The sequence below is a fragment of the Protobothrops mucrosquamatus genome, unplaced genomic scaffold (assembly GCF_001527695.2).
Source record: "Protobothrops mucrosquamatus isolate PMUCROS unplaced genomic scaffold, P.Mucros_1.0 scaffold_156, whole genome shotgun sequence".
Lineage (NCBI taxonomy): Eukaryota > Metazoa > Chordata > Lepidosauria > Squamata > Viperidae > Protobothrops > Protobothrops mucrosquamatus.
Genome location: NW_015386232.1, coordinates 72,242 through 88,709, shown reverse-complemented (window position 1 = coordinate 88,709; position 16,468 = coordinate 72,242). Strand labels below are relative to the sequence as shown.

Below are 16,468 nucleotides of genomic sequence, written 5' to 3'. Positions count from 1 at the left end.
AAGCACAAATGACCAAGCTTAAATTATCCTACTTTGGATGCATTTTGCAAAGTCCTATCTCTCTGAAAAAGGCTGTAATACAGAATTCTTTTATTAGAAACAGTATTCTAGTTATATAGTTATCTTTAAGCGTCGCCCTCCTCTCAAATAATGAATCTATTGTCACAGCTTATGACTGGTCTCTGGGATTCGTTCAAAAGGAGAGATAAAGCTGTGCAAACGTTTCCAAATTACTTATACATTTGTTACATTGATATACCATCTTTCCTTCAAGACCTCTGAGAAGCATCGTATTCCCTCCAATATTTCCCCACATCACCGTGAATTAGGCTAGCAAGCCGAGCCAGAGTAATTCGACTCGAGTCGCCCAGTGAGCTTTGCGGTTGCACCACGCTGACTGTCATTAGGGACCCTTCGCATAACCCAGCCTTCACCTCCACAGCGGCTTGCTGGAATTCAGATTACCCTGCCTAGTCGCTTCCAATCGTTCGCAACTTGTAGCGAACCCACCATTGCATTCGCTTCCCCCGACCGACGGTCTGTACCGGCGCAAAGACCCAGGCGAAGCTGACTTTCGCGTGCTCTAAGTACCAATTAACTGTGGTGTGTTCAGAAATCCTGTACAGTAATTAAGCAAGCCAAAGGTTCATATTTTAAACAACAATATAGCAAACAGCAAACAAATCAGCGAAAACAAATAACAGCATTGTTGGTCTTCAGGAGTCACCAACGCGTTTCATTAACCATGAGGAAAAAAAACACGCCAGCCCAAATCAATTAAAGGTTTAAGTCATTGCCTAAAATAAACTTGAACGGGTAGAAGATGGTGAAATCGGGCTTTTAAAGATAGACATTTCCTATATCCAATAAGAACGTGCTCCTTAAATCCAATGGTCGATAGCCGCTCGTAGGCAAGGCGGTACATTGCGTCGGCAGTGATCACGTGCGCGTGCTGCGCCTGCGAAACTTTCTTTTCTGGGCAGCCGTGAGAGAGGCGAGACCATGAAGGCGTCGGGCACGGTGAGAGCTGCGCTTGTGGCCTTCCTGGGGTCCGCGCGGGGAGACCTCTGCTGCTGCGTGGCTGAAGGAATGTGAGCGAGGCAAAGAATGATAGAAAGGCGGGGAAGGAATCTCCGTTCGGGAATCTTCTTGCAGCCGCCTTTTTCTCTGCCACGAGTGAGCACTCAATATGGCTGCCTCCCCGCGCCAGTTCCTGTAGCGTGGGCTCGGGTCGGCTGCTCAAGTCGGCGGATTCAACTCGCAAAATCTTTCTTGGACCTAGGATGCAGTGTAGTACAGCGAGATTAGTTCGGAAGAAAATGCAATTGTAGCCAACATACTCATGTCATTCTTAGGTCCTTTTCTCTGTAATCCTCGTATCGGTTTCCAAGATTGAATTCGAGGAAGTTTCAAATAGACAGTAGGTATTCTACCTCTGTATAAACACTGTTTTTATATTTTTAGCTGAATTTACAGAGCATTGGGAAGGCATGAACTTAGTTTGATTTAGTAAAGCAGATAACACCTTTTTTTATAGCAAATGCATCGCTTGATCAAGTTTGACTCTAAAACTAGAATGGATTTTTATTAATATTTCTCTTTTTTTCTTTTAAGCTGAGGGAGTACAAAGTTGTTGGGAGATGCCTTCCTACTCCCAAATGTCCAACCCCATCTCTGTATCGGATGCGAATCTTTGCTCCTAACCATGTTGTTGCCAAGTCCCGTTTCTGGTATTTTGTCTCACAGCTGAAAAAGATGAAAAAATCTTCTGGGGAAATTGTATACTGTGGACAGGTATTGTAATAGGAAGTGGAATAGATTTAAATATTGAAAACATTTATTTTCTAATACTGCTTATGCCTAATATTTATAAGTACCTATATTGTTTGGATTAAAATTTCCATTACTGGTGACCATCATGTCTTGTAAAATGCTTACGTTATTTTATCCTATTTCATTTCATGACTGTTAATGAAATGAATGACCCATTTATTGAAGACAAACAAAAAATAGTTGTTTCTGTGCCCTGGAGATGGGATAGAAGTTATAATCTTTTAAAATTAGAAACAGCATGAAAAGATTTTTTTTCAAGAATGCCCCTTTTTAGTTTCTCTCAATGAATTTGGCAAGAGAGATAGAAGGAAGTTAAACTTTACACAATCCATTGCTAATTTTTTATTGCAAAGTAAAATAGTTCTTACCTTACTTTGAATGTCCATCAGTTTTATGTCCAGCATGTGGAGGCATCTAGTTAATTACTACTTTGGATAGAATGCTAGAGAAGCAAACCAGTCCTGGCTTCTTCCCAGAGCTATGGTTTGATTTAATGTGTTCCTATGCTGATAAAGAATTAATCTGAGGAGGCCTTTCATATGTCAGTAAATATGTTTACAGAGATAAACCTGTCCTCAATAGCAGACCATGAAACAGGTGAAGTAATAAATGGGCCAATCTTGTGTCTGCTGGATTCAAAGCACTTTTGTGTGGGGGTGGGCAGAGAATCATAGTGCAACACTACTGACTTCTGCTTAAAGATTTTAGTTTGTTTCAGGATTAGATTCATGTAATCTTGGGTATGTATTGCATTTTTACCCTGTCTATTTTGATCCAGAGAAAATCTAATGTATTCTATTGAAATTGGATTACAGCTTTAGGATATTCATTCTAATTCATTCATTGTATACTTGGCATGCTAATTAAAACAACATTGATTTGTTTTCTGGTGTTCTAACATGGGTATTTCTATACTATTAGGTTTTTGAGAAGTCTCCTCTGAAGGTGAAAAATTTTGGTATCTGGCTGCGCTATGATTCTCGTAGTGGAACTCACAATATGTACAGGGAGTACAGGGATTTAACAACTGCTGGAGCTGTAACACAGTGCTGTAAGTAGAGGCCTCGGAGTACTAGATTATCTTAAGATATCACTATCATAAAGAAAAATAAGTGTTGCAGAATTGGTATTCCTTAGTGTTGGTTTTATCTAATGTTCCTATTAGTTTGACTGTCTTGTAAATAAGTAGCTAATGTATTATTCTGTCATTTTACTGAGGAGATACTAACAACCTGCCTCCAGAAGTGGTGAATGCTCCAACACTGGAAGTTTTTAAGAAGAGACTGGACAGCCGTTTGTCTGAAATGGTGTAGGGTTCCTGCCTGGGCAGGGGGTTGGACTCGATGACCTCCAAGGTCCCTTCCAACTTTATTATTATTATTATTAAACAATAGGGGAAGGTGTTTTGGATGCCTTTAAATCAGTTTTGACTCCTGACAACTGCCTGGACAAGTCTCAGCAGTTTTCCTGGAAAGATTTTGGAAGTGGGTTGGTTGCCATTGTCACTTTCCTATGCTATTTTCACTTTTTTTTATAGATGTTTTATTAAGTTTTTATGGTTATAGGTCTTTAGTGCTTAATGAACAATGTGTTGTCTGGGTTCACATATTTAACAATAATAATACAACTTCCGTTTCTATTCTCTACTCCATTTTTCCAGCCATTTATAAAAATTATCCCATGTTTTGGAAGTATTCTGTATCTTTTTTCCCTTTCATTTTCAATGTAAGCTTATCCATTTCCTCACAATCCAAAAATTTCCTGATTGTGTCTTCTTCCAATGGTGTTTCTTCGTTTTTCCAATACTGTACAAATGCAATTTTTGCTGCTGTTAGTACATGTAATATTAAATATATGCATTTTTGTCATAGTTCTCTGTAATTATACCTAAAAGAAATAATTCTTGCTTGAAATCTGCATGTTTTCTTAACATTTTCTGTAACCACATGGGTATTTTGACCATTTTTTTTTTTGCTTTAAGGCATGTCCACCAAAGGTGACATGCTTTTGCCTACATTTCCAACAATCACTTTCCTAGGGTTAAGAAAGAGTGACTGGCCCAAGACTTTTGTACTTAAAGTAGAATTTTTGCTCTTTAGCATAATGCCTTAACCACTACACTAAGCTGTCTCTCAAATTGTAATATAGGTAGTCCTTAACTTATGATCGAGCCGAACATTTATGTTGCTAAGTGAGACAGTTAAGTGAAATTTTCCCCATTTTACAACTTTTCTTCCCACAATTTTTAAGTGAATCACTGCAGTTAAGTTGCTAAGTGAATCTGATTTCCCATTGACTTTGCTTGTCAGAAGATTGCAAAAATGATCACAAGACCCTGAGACACTGCAACCGACATAAATATGAGTCAGTTGCCAAGTGTCTGAATTTTGATCATGTGATTATGGAGATGCTGCAACGGTCACAAGTGTGAAAAATGATCAATTACTTTGCTGTTGTAATCTCGAATGATCACTAAATGAACTGTTGTAAGTCGAGGACTACCTGAACTGAATATTAAAAATTGAATTGTTGAAATGTGTTATATATTGCAACTTGGTAGACTCATAACTCATGATTAGCTATGTCTGCTGTAAGTTATTTTATACAGTGCCATTTAGACAGGTAAAGTTTTCTTTAGACTATTGACTAAGCTACCTGACATTTATTTCAAATCCAAATTGTCCCAACAACTCAAGAGCCATTTGAATGTAATCCAGAAGGCCTTTATTGATATTAAACAGACAATTATTGCCAAAGCAAAAAAGTTCAAAAATTAATTTGGACAATATATAAGAAATTTGGTATAGAGACTTGGATTTATGCTGTATTACTCAATCACCAGCTTCAGGCTTTAATATTAGATATGCTTCTAATATCCTAAATATCCATTCAGTTCAGAAAAACCCTTTGATAGGGCTAGTTGAATTAGTCAAAGGATGCTTTAAAAAGGTTTTCTTTCTATGCTGGATATGTAATAAATTTGAAGAAACATGAAATAAACATGTCCACTTTTAATTCCTCCTCAGTTTTATATTAATATTGAACAACATTCTTGGACGGATGTCAGCGTTTTATTAAATATCCTTAAAACTGGGAATCTTTTCATCTGTGAGGAACTTTGGGTAGATTGAGGTTGGATTTGCTGCAGAAAAAGTGATACATGTATACTTGTGCTCCAGACGTTAAAATTTGTTTTAACACAAATTTGTCAGCTGTCTGCCTTTGTTCACAAAGAGAGGCAAGAATGGATAATATCATTTGTGGTCTAGGTTAAATTTATTGCTTAAAAATTAATGTTAAAATTGAAGGGAGTTATTCAATTTGAATAGTTTGATTTCTCTGTATTTAGTTTTATTTTTGGTCATTTTTTAAATTTTTCCTAAGTTTGTTCAGCCCCCTTGCCCCAGTTTTCCCCCCATTACAGTTTTGATAGGTTTTTTTCTAACAGTGTATAGTCTTTTATACAATAACAATTAAATGATTATTTAATTTAAATATAATACATTCATGACATATTTTTTACAAAATGTTATAAAGTTTGTAAAAATGAACTCAAAAGTTTGAGTTAAATTTGGTTATCTTAAGGTAGACATATCAAGGATTACATCACAACATAAGCCTTTTAAGCCTTTCCAAGTAAATTCAATAAATTGAATTCCTAGATAAATGTTTATTGCATATTTAGCTTCCCTTAAACCTGAAATTCAAGTCAACCTGAAATTTAAGTCCACCTGATTTTAAAAGTATAAATAACATACCATACATTACTTCATTAAAAAGATTCTAAACATTCTTATATTCTTTATACAAATGATTGAATGTAGCTATTACATTTTTCATTTCTAGAATCTGTTGATTCTCCTCTAATTCAACTTGCTCAGCTTATATGGCAGAGCCATAAATCACTACTGGTTTTGAAATTTTTAATTGCATGCAAACCCAAAGAGCATTGTTTATAATAAAATGTTCTTGTCATGTGTGCAGATATTAAATGTATCTTGTCGCCTTTCAAGAGCTGAAATGTTTTTGAAAGTGAAATTGAAGATTCTACAACAAATACTGTTCTTATATGGAGATTGGTATAAGTATTTAATCAAAACTAATTCTTTTGCTAAAATGTATAATTCAACTGATGAATTGCAGATCGTGATATGGGAGCACGTCATAGAGCCCGTGCTCATTCTATTCAGATCATGAAGGTTGAAGAGATCGCTGCTAGCAAATGCCGCAGACCTGCTGTCAAGCAGTTCCATGTAAGTAAAGCAAATTTTAAGTGTGTGTATGTGTGTGTGTGTGTGTGTTTTCAAACCATATAATTTGGAAATTTTTCTCTGAGCCCTGTGCTTTCTATGAAACTGTTTATAACTGTGATCAATGACTTTAAGAAGATTGATTGATTGACTACATATATATTGAAATTGGAGTCACAGACTGTTCAGGTAACTACAGAACAATTGGGTCACATCTTTTAGCTTAAATTACTGCAGGTTCATTGGAAAAAAGCTGAAGAAGAGTGCTTTATGCACCAATTTGATCTTCTAAAGAAAATGAGATATTAAGCTAACAAATACTCAATACTAAAAATGCTAATATGCCATGGAGTTCTAATATTTATTTTTTAAAAAACAACTTTCCAAAATGATCCAGTTTCTTACTGTTAAGCATTATACTTGCTTTAAAAAGTATTTAGTCACTTGCCTTGTTCTTTTAAAAAAATATTTGATAATTATTGTGCTCTTAAGAATTCCATCCTTTATTTTGCACTGATTAAATAATCACTCCATGCTACTGAAAATAAGACCGGGTTTTATTTTATTTTATTGGACCAAAAGACCCATTAGGCCTTATTTTCAGGGGATGTCTTTTTTTGCATCCACCTGCTCCCTCCCACCATCTGCTTGCCAGCGGCCGCAACGGCTTACAGGGCTTCCCAGGGCAGATGCACTTTTCACCTGGATGAAGACTGAAAGCTTTGTCTACTTGCAAATGGGGTGCTTTGAAACGGAGCAATTTGCCCCATTTGCAAGTAGACGAAGCTTCCAGTCTTCCTCTGGGTGAAAAGTGTGCGGTGGAGCCAGGCAGAGGCACGGGGGAGGGAGGCAGGTGATCTGGATGTGCTGTGTGTCCACCTGGCTCGCGGGAAGCTTGTGCAGCAGCAAACAGAGGCAGAGGCATGGGGGGAGGCAGGCGTTTCTGACGCACCCCCCACTCCATCCCACCATCTCTTGGCTTGCCCACAGCTGCACCGCGGCAGGTAGCTGTGTGGCACATCAGGATCGCCTGCCTCCCCCCCCCCCATGCCTCGCCTGCTGCCACATAAGCTTCCCATGAACCAGGCACAGCATGTCCGGATCGCCTGTCTCCTGTCTCCCTCGGCGTTTGGACTTAACCTGCGCTGCGGCAAGGTGGCTGCAGTTGCGGCTGCACACCGTTGCCCCCCACACATTTGCTGCGTCTTGAGCTGGCCACATCCATCCTCCCCCAGGCTTATTTTTGGGATAGGGCTTATATTAGGCCCACCCAAAAAAATCAGGCTAGGGCTTATTTTTGGGATGAGTCTTATTTTCGGGAAAATACGGTAACATTAGAAATATCTGTGCTTTCATTAGAAAGTGTCATTTAAAAAATTTTCTGAATAATACCCAAACTGATGATATTTATTTGGGCTTCTAATGAAATTTAATCTCTTTCTACAGGATTCTAAAATTAAATTCCCTCTGCCACACAGAGTGTTGCGCCGTCAGCATAAGCCACGCTTTACTACCAAGAGACCAAATACATTCTTCTAAATGTAGGCTTGATTGATATGTTCCATGTATCAATAAAATTTTTTTGAACATTTGATTGTGTTTTAAAGCATATTCCACTCTTATTTATATGACTCCTCATCTCTATGACTCTGAATGGCATCAGTTTTAAACATTTAACATCAGTTAAAACCAACAATGAGCACTTAACTAGCAACCAAGACAAATATCAACACAACAGTTTTACAGGCTCTGACTCCAATCCATCCTTGCAAAGGCCAACAGGTTCAGGACCAAACTGAATTTCAGGGAATTATGTTCCACAGAGCAGATGCCATAACACAAAAGGCTCTCTTCCTGGCATATTCCAGATGACACTGACAAAATCCATAGCAATTTTCTCATGACATACATGCTAGGACAAGTGGACACGATCAAGTAGAGATGGTTCTTTTGCAAATAAAATGCTGCATCAAGAATTCAATCTTCTGATACATCACTTTGGAATGTAGTGTATTCTGGTCCCAGCTCTACTATACCCTAATTATGCAGAAGGCTGAGGTGCTAAGATCTTTAGATCTTTCATAAATGCACACAGGGCATGTTTATTTTCTTAGGCAATTTCAACTTTATGAAAAGCAAAACTTAATTTTTATCTGGCAATATGCTAATTAAAGATGCAGAAAACTAATGTTCAGTTGAAAAATACATTTTCTCAAAAATAGTACCTCATTTAGAATTAAATGTGCCTCAATACAGAAATCATAAGACTTGGAAAGTACATCAGAGATGTAATGCACTCTTCATTGGATAAATCCATTGCAGCATTGCAATTTTTTGTATTCTGAAAACAGCACATTTACACACTGAAAGCAGATCAGTTAAAGCACAGAGAAAAACTTGAAGTCACTTTTCTTTCAGATATATTTTTATTTCAGTCCTGCTTGTTCTGGAAATATATCCTCCGGCTTTTATGTCCTGAGGTCTAGAATTTACAAAAAAAGGGCATAAACATCCAAATTGAATAGCACTAGCATTTAGAATTATATACAACTTTACAGAGTCAGCATATTGCCCCCAACAATCTGGGTCCTCATTTTATGGATCTCAGAAGGATGGAAGGCTGAGTCAACCTTGAGAATCTGCATTCTAACTGTGGCACCATGGCTGTAAGTAGGAGGGGAAAGATCTATCCGTCTTATCCAAACTTAATACTTTGCATCTAAGGTCATTAGACCTTTAACAATGCTCTCTCCTATGTTACAATTAAGGTCATAGAGGTGAAGTTAATTTGGGTTAGCATCTATTGGGAAAGCACTGAAAAAAGCTCAGCAGGATAAATCTTGTTAAGTACTTAAAACAATGTTTGATTTTAAGGTTCTTTGCTGAGTAGCCTTTTTCAGGGTTTCCCTAAGAAGTGCTAACCCAGGGGTCTTCAAACTTGGCCCTTTTATGACTTGTGAACTTCAACTCCCAGAATTCCTCAGCCAGGCACGCTGACTGAGGAATTCTGGGAGTTGAAGTCCACGTCATAAAAGGGCCAAGTTTGAAGACCCCTGTGCTAACCCCAAGTTAAGCTCAGCTCTGTATTAATTAGTTGATTAGTACTCCCTCGCAGGCTCTTGCTACTGTCTGAAATGGATAAGACCTTAATCATGCGGAAATTTTTTTGCCTCCTAACCAATGACTGAATCTACGAGTTGCTTTCACTGCCACCCTATTGCCACGCCCTTCTCGTCCCCGATAAGTCACGTGGGGCTGAGCCTTTCAAAACCGCCTCTCCGGAATGGCTCCTGAAAGGGAAGGGGTCGGGCTTACGCCTGTTATGGCCTTCCCTCTAGCTCACGTGATTATTGTTTTTGTGAGTCGAGGCTCTCACTTGGGCCAAAGGCTGGCGAGCAGAGGCAGTTGCGATTGTTGCGGCGGCTAATGGGGGAGCCGATGCCCGTGGGAGCGCCAGTCCCGGTGGAGCAGGCAGTGCTGGAGACGTTTTTTTCTCATTTAGGCATCTTTTCTTACGACAAGGCCAAGGACAATGTGGAGAAGGAGCGCGAAGCTAACAAGAATGCCGGGAGCAGCTGGCTTTCGCTTCTGGCGGGGCTGGCCCATCTGGCGGCGGCTGAAAAAGCCTACCATAGCATGACCTTCCTGGGCCAGAAGCTAGGTACTCAAACTCGGGCTGCTGCTGGGCGTTGCAGTTCGCCTTTTCCCACCTTGTCCGCCCCATTCTGCTTTGGGGGCGATTCCCTGGGAAGGAGTGTCAACCCTTGCAGGGCTCGAGGAGGACGGCGTAGGGCTGGGGGAAGTTGAGTCTGGGAAAGTAGCCTTTTCGTCATCATCTGAGCCTCACTCAAGGCTGCCAAAAGTCAGTGTTTGGGAGGCTTAATCCCGACATTTCTTACAGAACCGGTTCCAAATTTCCAAATTAGTGCATTCCTAAACTTATCCGAAGCACCGTTGCTCCCTTCAGAATGACCTGTATACCTCGCTCTCTTTTCCTCCTCTGCATCTTTAGCAAATACATTTGGGGTTGAGGTCTTATAAGTACCACTGTCCTTGGTACTTTTGCTTATGGTGGGGAGGTGTTACTTTTAGACAGAATGTGCAGATTACATAGGAAAATCAATGCTTGAAATAGTAACATAAATTGATCCCGCCCCCCCACATATCTGATTAACTGTGGTTTCCATGTAGATTAATATTTGGGGAGCTGTGTTGTCCATTTTGAACTAAAAGCGCTGTTCTTTTGTAGAATCTCAGGAAGTTAGGTAACATTTGGGATTGAATTTTCTTTTAAGGCTCTTCCTGAATTTTGTCAAATTTAGTTGACCAAAAATAACAACTAAAATTGTCTTTAAAGTGAGAGGGTAGTGAACAATAGGTCTAATATATATGATAAATGTAGTAGGAACAGTCTATCATCTGTAGTATAAAATTTATTTTTAAGACTAGTCCTCAAAATCTCAAAGTTGGTATTATCAATAGGCTTTCTTCTGGATTATATTGCTTTATGTAATGTGGCTAATTAACATAATTTGTAGTATTGCTTAACATGTACTAAGTATTGCACAAGAATAGCAAAAACTATCCTGGCTTAGAAACACATAAAAGTTACAGATTAAAGGAAGAAAGGAAGTTGGAGGGAGAAATGAAACTATGTAGTAGTTGAAAAAGAAAATATTAAAAAAAGAATAGGTTGGTAATAAAATGACTGGCACATTCTGAGGGAAGTAATGAAAATGTCTTAATATTTAAAGGAGGATAAAGTGCAAGAAAAAAGTATCCTTTAAAATAGGTTCTAAATCCGCAGCTACCTATGGTTCTACCTTCATGAAGGGTTATTTTTCTTTTTCTTTAATTCTCTTCATGGTTATTACAATAGTCTTGTTGCATTATATGCAGGTCTTCTGGTACATATAGTCATTACCTTGATTGTTAACAGTATAGTTATATAAAGATCAGTGGTGGGATTCAAATATGTGAACAACCGGTTCTTTGTGTGGATGCTGCTTTTGGAAGTCCATTCTGGGCCTGGGCAACAAAAAATTAGCTACCAGTACTGCCGAAGTGGTGCAAACCAGCTGAATCCCACCACTGATAAAGTTTCATCTTCTGCTTGATCAAAAAGCTGAACCATCTAGAGCAGGGCTTTTCAACCGGTGCTACACATACCACCTGTGGTACATTAGCACGTAGCAGTTGGTATGCGGCCTTGCCCAGCCAAGTGTAGTGGGGGAGGGAACGAGCCAGCGCAGCGCAGGACTTACTGTGGGAGAGTCCTCCGGAGCTGCAGAGTGGCTGGGGCGAGGCAAAGGCCCCAGGCTCACTTCCTGCTCACCCGGATAAGAAAGGAGGAGGAGGGGGGTGGAGACAGGAGAGGCTATAAAAGGAGGCAGTTTGGGCAGGAGAGGGAGAGAGGAAAAAAGAGGCAGCCTTGGGAGGGGGTGGAGTCAGCTCTAGCTGCACTGAAGAGAAAGAAGTTGAAGGGTGGGGGAGAGGAGAAAAGATCAAGCAGGCTGGCCATGAGCCGATCTACAATTTCTGTGGCAGCCATCCGTGCTGGCAGCAACAAACAGGCAAGAAATGCAGTGGGGGAGGGGTCGCCCTCCACAAGGAATGAAGAAAGGCAGCAATGAAGAAAGGCAGCATTGACTGGAGGTGAGGCAGGGAGATGGAGAATGGAAGGATTCTTCTGTGCTTTTGTGACTTTGAAGTTCTGGGATTTGTGCAATGTGGGCTTTGTCTTCTTAAGAAGTGTTTGGCAATTTATATTTGGCTGATGGCTGATGTCTCGTGTTAGTTTCTATTGCTCTGCTATTGTTAGCTGTAGGTTTTGCTGCAAGGGATTTTGAAGTATTTTTCTCCTGAATGGATTTTGCCTGTAGCATTCCTTTACTTATGAATGGAACCATTTGGGGAGGCTGCCTTAGCCGGCAGCCAGTACTTACTACATTTTTTTTTCTTCCTTAACTTTCCCTTCTAGCCAGTAGCTAATTCTTAAAGGGGAATGCACCTTTTTAAGCTAGTTCCCTCAGTGGCTTGTATTTTTTGTCTCTGGAGGCTTTTCCTTGTTTGATGAATATATGGGAAAATATGGGGTTTTTTTTTTCCCATATTCTTCCTTCAGAAGGAGATGGGCATGAGAAAGAGGGAGGCAGCGAAGGTGGGAGAGAGGGAAGGAAGTCCCGCCTTAGCACTTGGCCACCAGCAGACCTGCCATTGACTTTGCTTGTCAAAAGGTTGCAAAAGGGGATCACATGACCCTGGGACACTGTGACCATCAGTTGCCAAGCATACAGATATAAATCGCACAACCCTGGACATGTTGCAATGGTCATAAGTGTGAAAAATGGTCATAAGTTATTTCAGTGCAATTGCAACTTTGAACAGGGTTTTTGGTTTTTTTTGGTCAAGTTTTTGACATCTTGCTAGGTGGTACTCGAATATTGCCATATCCTAAAAGTGGTACAATTGGTGAAAAGGTTGAAAAGCCCTGATCTAGAGCAGAGGTGTCAAACTGCCAGCCCACGGGCCGGATGCATCATAGCGAAACCGCGCCCACCCCATTGCCAGCAATGGCAAAAAAGTCACGATATGTCGTGACACGTCACATGACATTGCGATTTGACACCCCTGATCTAGAGCTTTTAGTAGCAGTGTGAAGTATCAACATTTAACAAAGGCTGCTTACATTAATTCCCAGGAAATGGGCTGTTTTTCATTATAACTAATCTTAAAGTTTTAAATATTCTGGAAACAAAGGTTGGATTTTGAGAGATGTGAAAGAAGTCTATTAATAGATAAATCATGCTGATAAATCATTATAAGTTAATATTTTAACTACAATATGAATAAATATTAAGGGATAATGAAAGCAGCTATTAAAGTGCACCCCTGAATGTATCATCAATAATCGAAAGAAAATTTGCATGAATATTGTATCATATTATTTCATTCCTATCTTTAGTAACACCCTACTCTCTAACAACAAACAATAGGTGGGCAGTCATTCTTCAGCCGGAAGGATTCTATACGAACTATATATACGTCTCTGCATAATGAGCTGAAGAAGGTGGTAGCAACTGGTCGGAATGCAGTGGGAGGAACAGCTCCGCACCTTGAAGAACTGCTTTCTCATCTTTCTGAACAGCTCTGCTTCTTTGTCCAGGCTCGGATGGAAATTGCTGACTTTTATGAAAAAATGTACAGCTTCAGTACCCACAAGTATATAAACTCTGAGGAACTGATAAATGTTTGGGAATCCATCCTGAAAAGATACAGCTCAAGGTTAGTGTGTGTACATAAGATTCTTATGTACTAATAATACTCTCAGGTTGAGCTCTTGGTGTCTGTATCTGCACAGTTATTCTGCCAACAGTAAGAAAGTGGTTTACTGTGCTTTCAGGATGCTTTAGGACTTTCCAGTCTAACCAACAACACTGAAATTCCCCTGTTGTCTACTATCTAAACTCTAATTAAGACTCACCAGATCAGCCATTGGATAAAATGAAAGCATGTTTTAAATTTCAAAAATTAAGAGATTATTTAGTTTCTTTTCCTGGAAAATCTGTAGTATATTCATAGTATCAACAGATTTTAGGCAATTTTTCAGTATTCAGTTATATATATTTAGAGTTAGAACTCTACAGCAAATATATCACTGTTTTTATCCTTATATTTTTAACCAGAAAACATAGTTGCTTAAATGTAGACCATAATCAGACCTATGATTTGCCTAAAACTGAAATGCATATAATATAGGCCCAAATGTGATTTTCTAGGCAAAAATGTTTTGAGGAAGGGGGGGGCAAACAAGAAAAAGTGATGTCATAGAGTACAATTTAATTACGTAACTGATGCTGTCCTTAGGTCATCTCTCTTAAGCAATTAGAATGTGCTCTGTTAAGACCTAAGAGTTCTGTAGGTGCACAGATGAATGAGATGGGATGGATAATGATCGTTGGATAATTGTTGGATAATAATGATCTTTTGAGATTTGCCATCCGAGTAAATAAAATAATTCATAGCACTTAAGACGTTGGATATCTAGTGCCAAGGGTGCTTAGAGCTGACTTGTTATAAACTCATTGATATAAGAATGATCATTCATGAAACTTGATTTATATCCTGCCTTTCTTATTTTTATAAATAAAGCAGCAATACCTAATATTCCTTCTTCCTATTTTTTCTACTACAACAACCCTGTGAAGTGGGTTGGGCTGAGAGAGAATTACTAGACCAAAGTTGTCCAGCTGGTTTTCATGCCTGAGGCAGGACTAGAACTCAGAGTCTCCTAGTTTCTGACCTGGTGCCTTAACCAAGCAAGCTCTGTAGCAAGTATGGAACTACCTGGTAAATATTACATTTTTGTGAAAAAGTGTGGTATTACAGCTTTCATTAATTGCTTGCTTAGAAATACTATCAAGGAATGATAGCATTCTCCTTTTATACTATATATACTATAAATAAGAATATTGGTAATAAATATATATATATTAGAACTAAAACAGTAAATAGCTTGTTGAAATAATGTCTTTTATGTACTATTTTCCCTTTTCTAGATTTCATCACCCAATCCTTAGTCCTCTGGAGGGCAATTTCCAGTTAGAAACTGATGTGCTTATGCATCTTCTGAAGGCTCAGGCCCAGATCTCTGAGTGGAAGTTCCTCCCATCCTTGGTCCACTTGCACAATGCTCACATGAAATTGCAGACATGGGGACAGATTTTTGAGAAGCAGCGGGAAACAAAGAAGCATCTCTTTGGTGGCCAGTCTCAGAAAGCTGTTCAACCTCCACACCTTTTCCTGTGGCTAATGAAACTCAAAAATATTCTCCTTGCCAAATTTAGCTTTTACTTTCATGAGGCACTTAGTCGACAAACAACCTTATCTGAAATGAAAACTTTGACTGCAAAAGCTAATCCTGATTATTTTGGGAAAATCTCCAGCTTCATCAGGAAATATGATGCTGTTAATGTTTCATTAATCTTTGACAATCGTGGCTCAGAGAGCTTTCAGGGACATGGTTATCATCACCCCCAGTCCTATAGGGAAGCCCCAAAGGGTGTAGACCAGTATCCAGCAGTGGTTTCACTGCCCAATGACAGGCCTGTCATGCACTGGCCTAATGTCATCATGATTATGACTGATAGAGCTTCTGATCTGAATACTTTGGAAAAGGTTGTCCATTTCTATGATGACAAAGTTCAGAGCACGTACTTCTTAACCCGACCTGAACCTCATTTTACCATTGTGGTTATTTTTGAATCCAAAAAGTCTGAGAGAGACTCTCATTTTATCTCTTTCCTCAATGAAACTTCCTATTCTCTTAAGAACTCTAAAGCTTTTGCGAGCCTGAAGCCAGGATCCAAAGGGTAAGAGGACTATTAAGACAAAATAGACAACAGTAACACAAGTTTGAAACATCCTCAAAATAGGCATTTATATATGTTGTCATTTTAATAATTATTTAATTATGAACATTAATTATTAAGCATTTTTGGAATGAAAAATCAGAATTATATAGAATTGAACGGGAACATGCAAATTACACAAATGTGCACTAAAACGATCAGTATGGAATTTTGATTCACTTTTTTTTTGTCTGTGACCCTTCCTTGTTCTTCCTATATGCACTTTATCTTTTGTTACTGCAGGGTCTTCAGAAAATTTGGTTGAAGATTTCAACCCAGAGCCCACTATCTTCTCTTAAAGTATTTTTCAGTCATAGTCACTGGAAAATGCTAGAACTTAGAAATACAGTGAGGGAAAAAATTATTTGATCCCCTGCTGATTTTGTATGTTTGCCCACTGACAAAGAAATGATCAATCTATAATTTTAATGGTAGGTTTAACAGTGAGAGACAGAATAACAACAAAAAATCCAGAAAAACGCATTTCAAAAAAGTTATAAATTGTTTTGCATTTTAATGAGTGAAATAGTATTTGATCCCCTATCAATCAGCAAGATTTCGGGCTCCCAGGTGTCTTTTATACTGGTAATGAGCTGAGATTAGGAGCACTCTCTTAAAGGGAGTGCTCCTAATCTCAGTTTGTTACCTGTATAAAAGACACATGTCCACAATCAGATTCCAAACTCTCCACCATGGCCAAGACCAAAGAGCTGTCCAAGGATGTCAGGACAGGATTGTAGACCTAACCAAGGCTGGAATGGGCTACAAGCAGCTTGGTGAGGAGGTGACAACAGTTGGTGCGATTATTTGCAAATGGAAGAAACACAAAATAACTCAATCTCCCTTGGTCTGGGGCTTCATGCAAGATTTCAGCTCGTGGAGTTGCAATGATCATGAGAATGGTGAGGAATCAGCCGAGAAGTACATGGGAGGATCTTGTCAATGATCTCAAGGCAGCTGGGACCCTAGTCACAA

General features: G+C 39.1%; 2 protein-coding genes and 1 non-coding gene across 4 annotated transcripts; all 3 read left to right on the top strand.

The window, feature by feature from the left end:
- Positions 1-930: 930 nt before the first annotated feature.
- Positions 931-7,675, top strand: RPL18A (ribosomal protein L18a). 2 transcript variants are annotated; one of them, XM_015820755.1, is made up of 5 exons: positions 931-1,020; positions 1,615-1,794; positions 2,755-2,884; positions 5,977-6,086; positions 7,530-7,675. In XM_015820755.1, exons 1-5 carry the CDS (start codon positions 1,003-1,005, stop codon positions 7,620-7,622), a joined length of 531 nt encoding a protein of 176 aa, XP_015676241.1. In that variant the 5' UTR covers positions 931-1,002; the 3' UTR covers positions 7,623-7,675. The 2 variants fall into 2 exon arrangements, with proteins under 2 accessions (XP_015676241.1, XP_015676250.1); XM_015820764.1 differs by lacking the exon at positions 931-1,020 and adding an exon at positions 1,275-1,420.
- LOC114922885 lies at positions 5,760-5,888 on the top strand. Its single transcript, XR_003810514.1, has one exon. It is a non-coding gene; the product is annotated as a small nucleolar RNA SNORA68 (small nucleolar RNA).
- A 1,834-nt stretch (positions 7,676-9,509) lies between the features above and the next one.
- On the top strand, positions 9,510-15,659 carry CUNH12orf66 (chromosome unknown C12orf66 homolog). Its single transcript, XM_015820878.1, has 3 exons — positions 9,510-9,744; positions 13,079-13,367; positions 14,642-15,659. The coding sequence occupies exons 1-3, from the start codon at positions 9,510-9,512 to the stop codon at positions 15,456-15,458; spliced, it is 1,341 nt and encodes a 446-aa protein (XP_015676364.1). The 3' UTR covers positions 15,459-15,659.
- Positions 15,660-16,468: the final 809 nt, after the last annotated feature.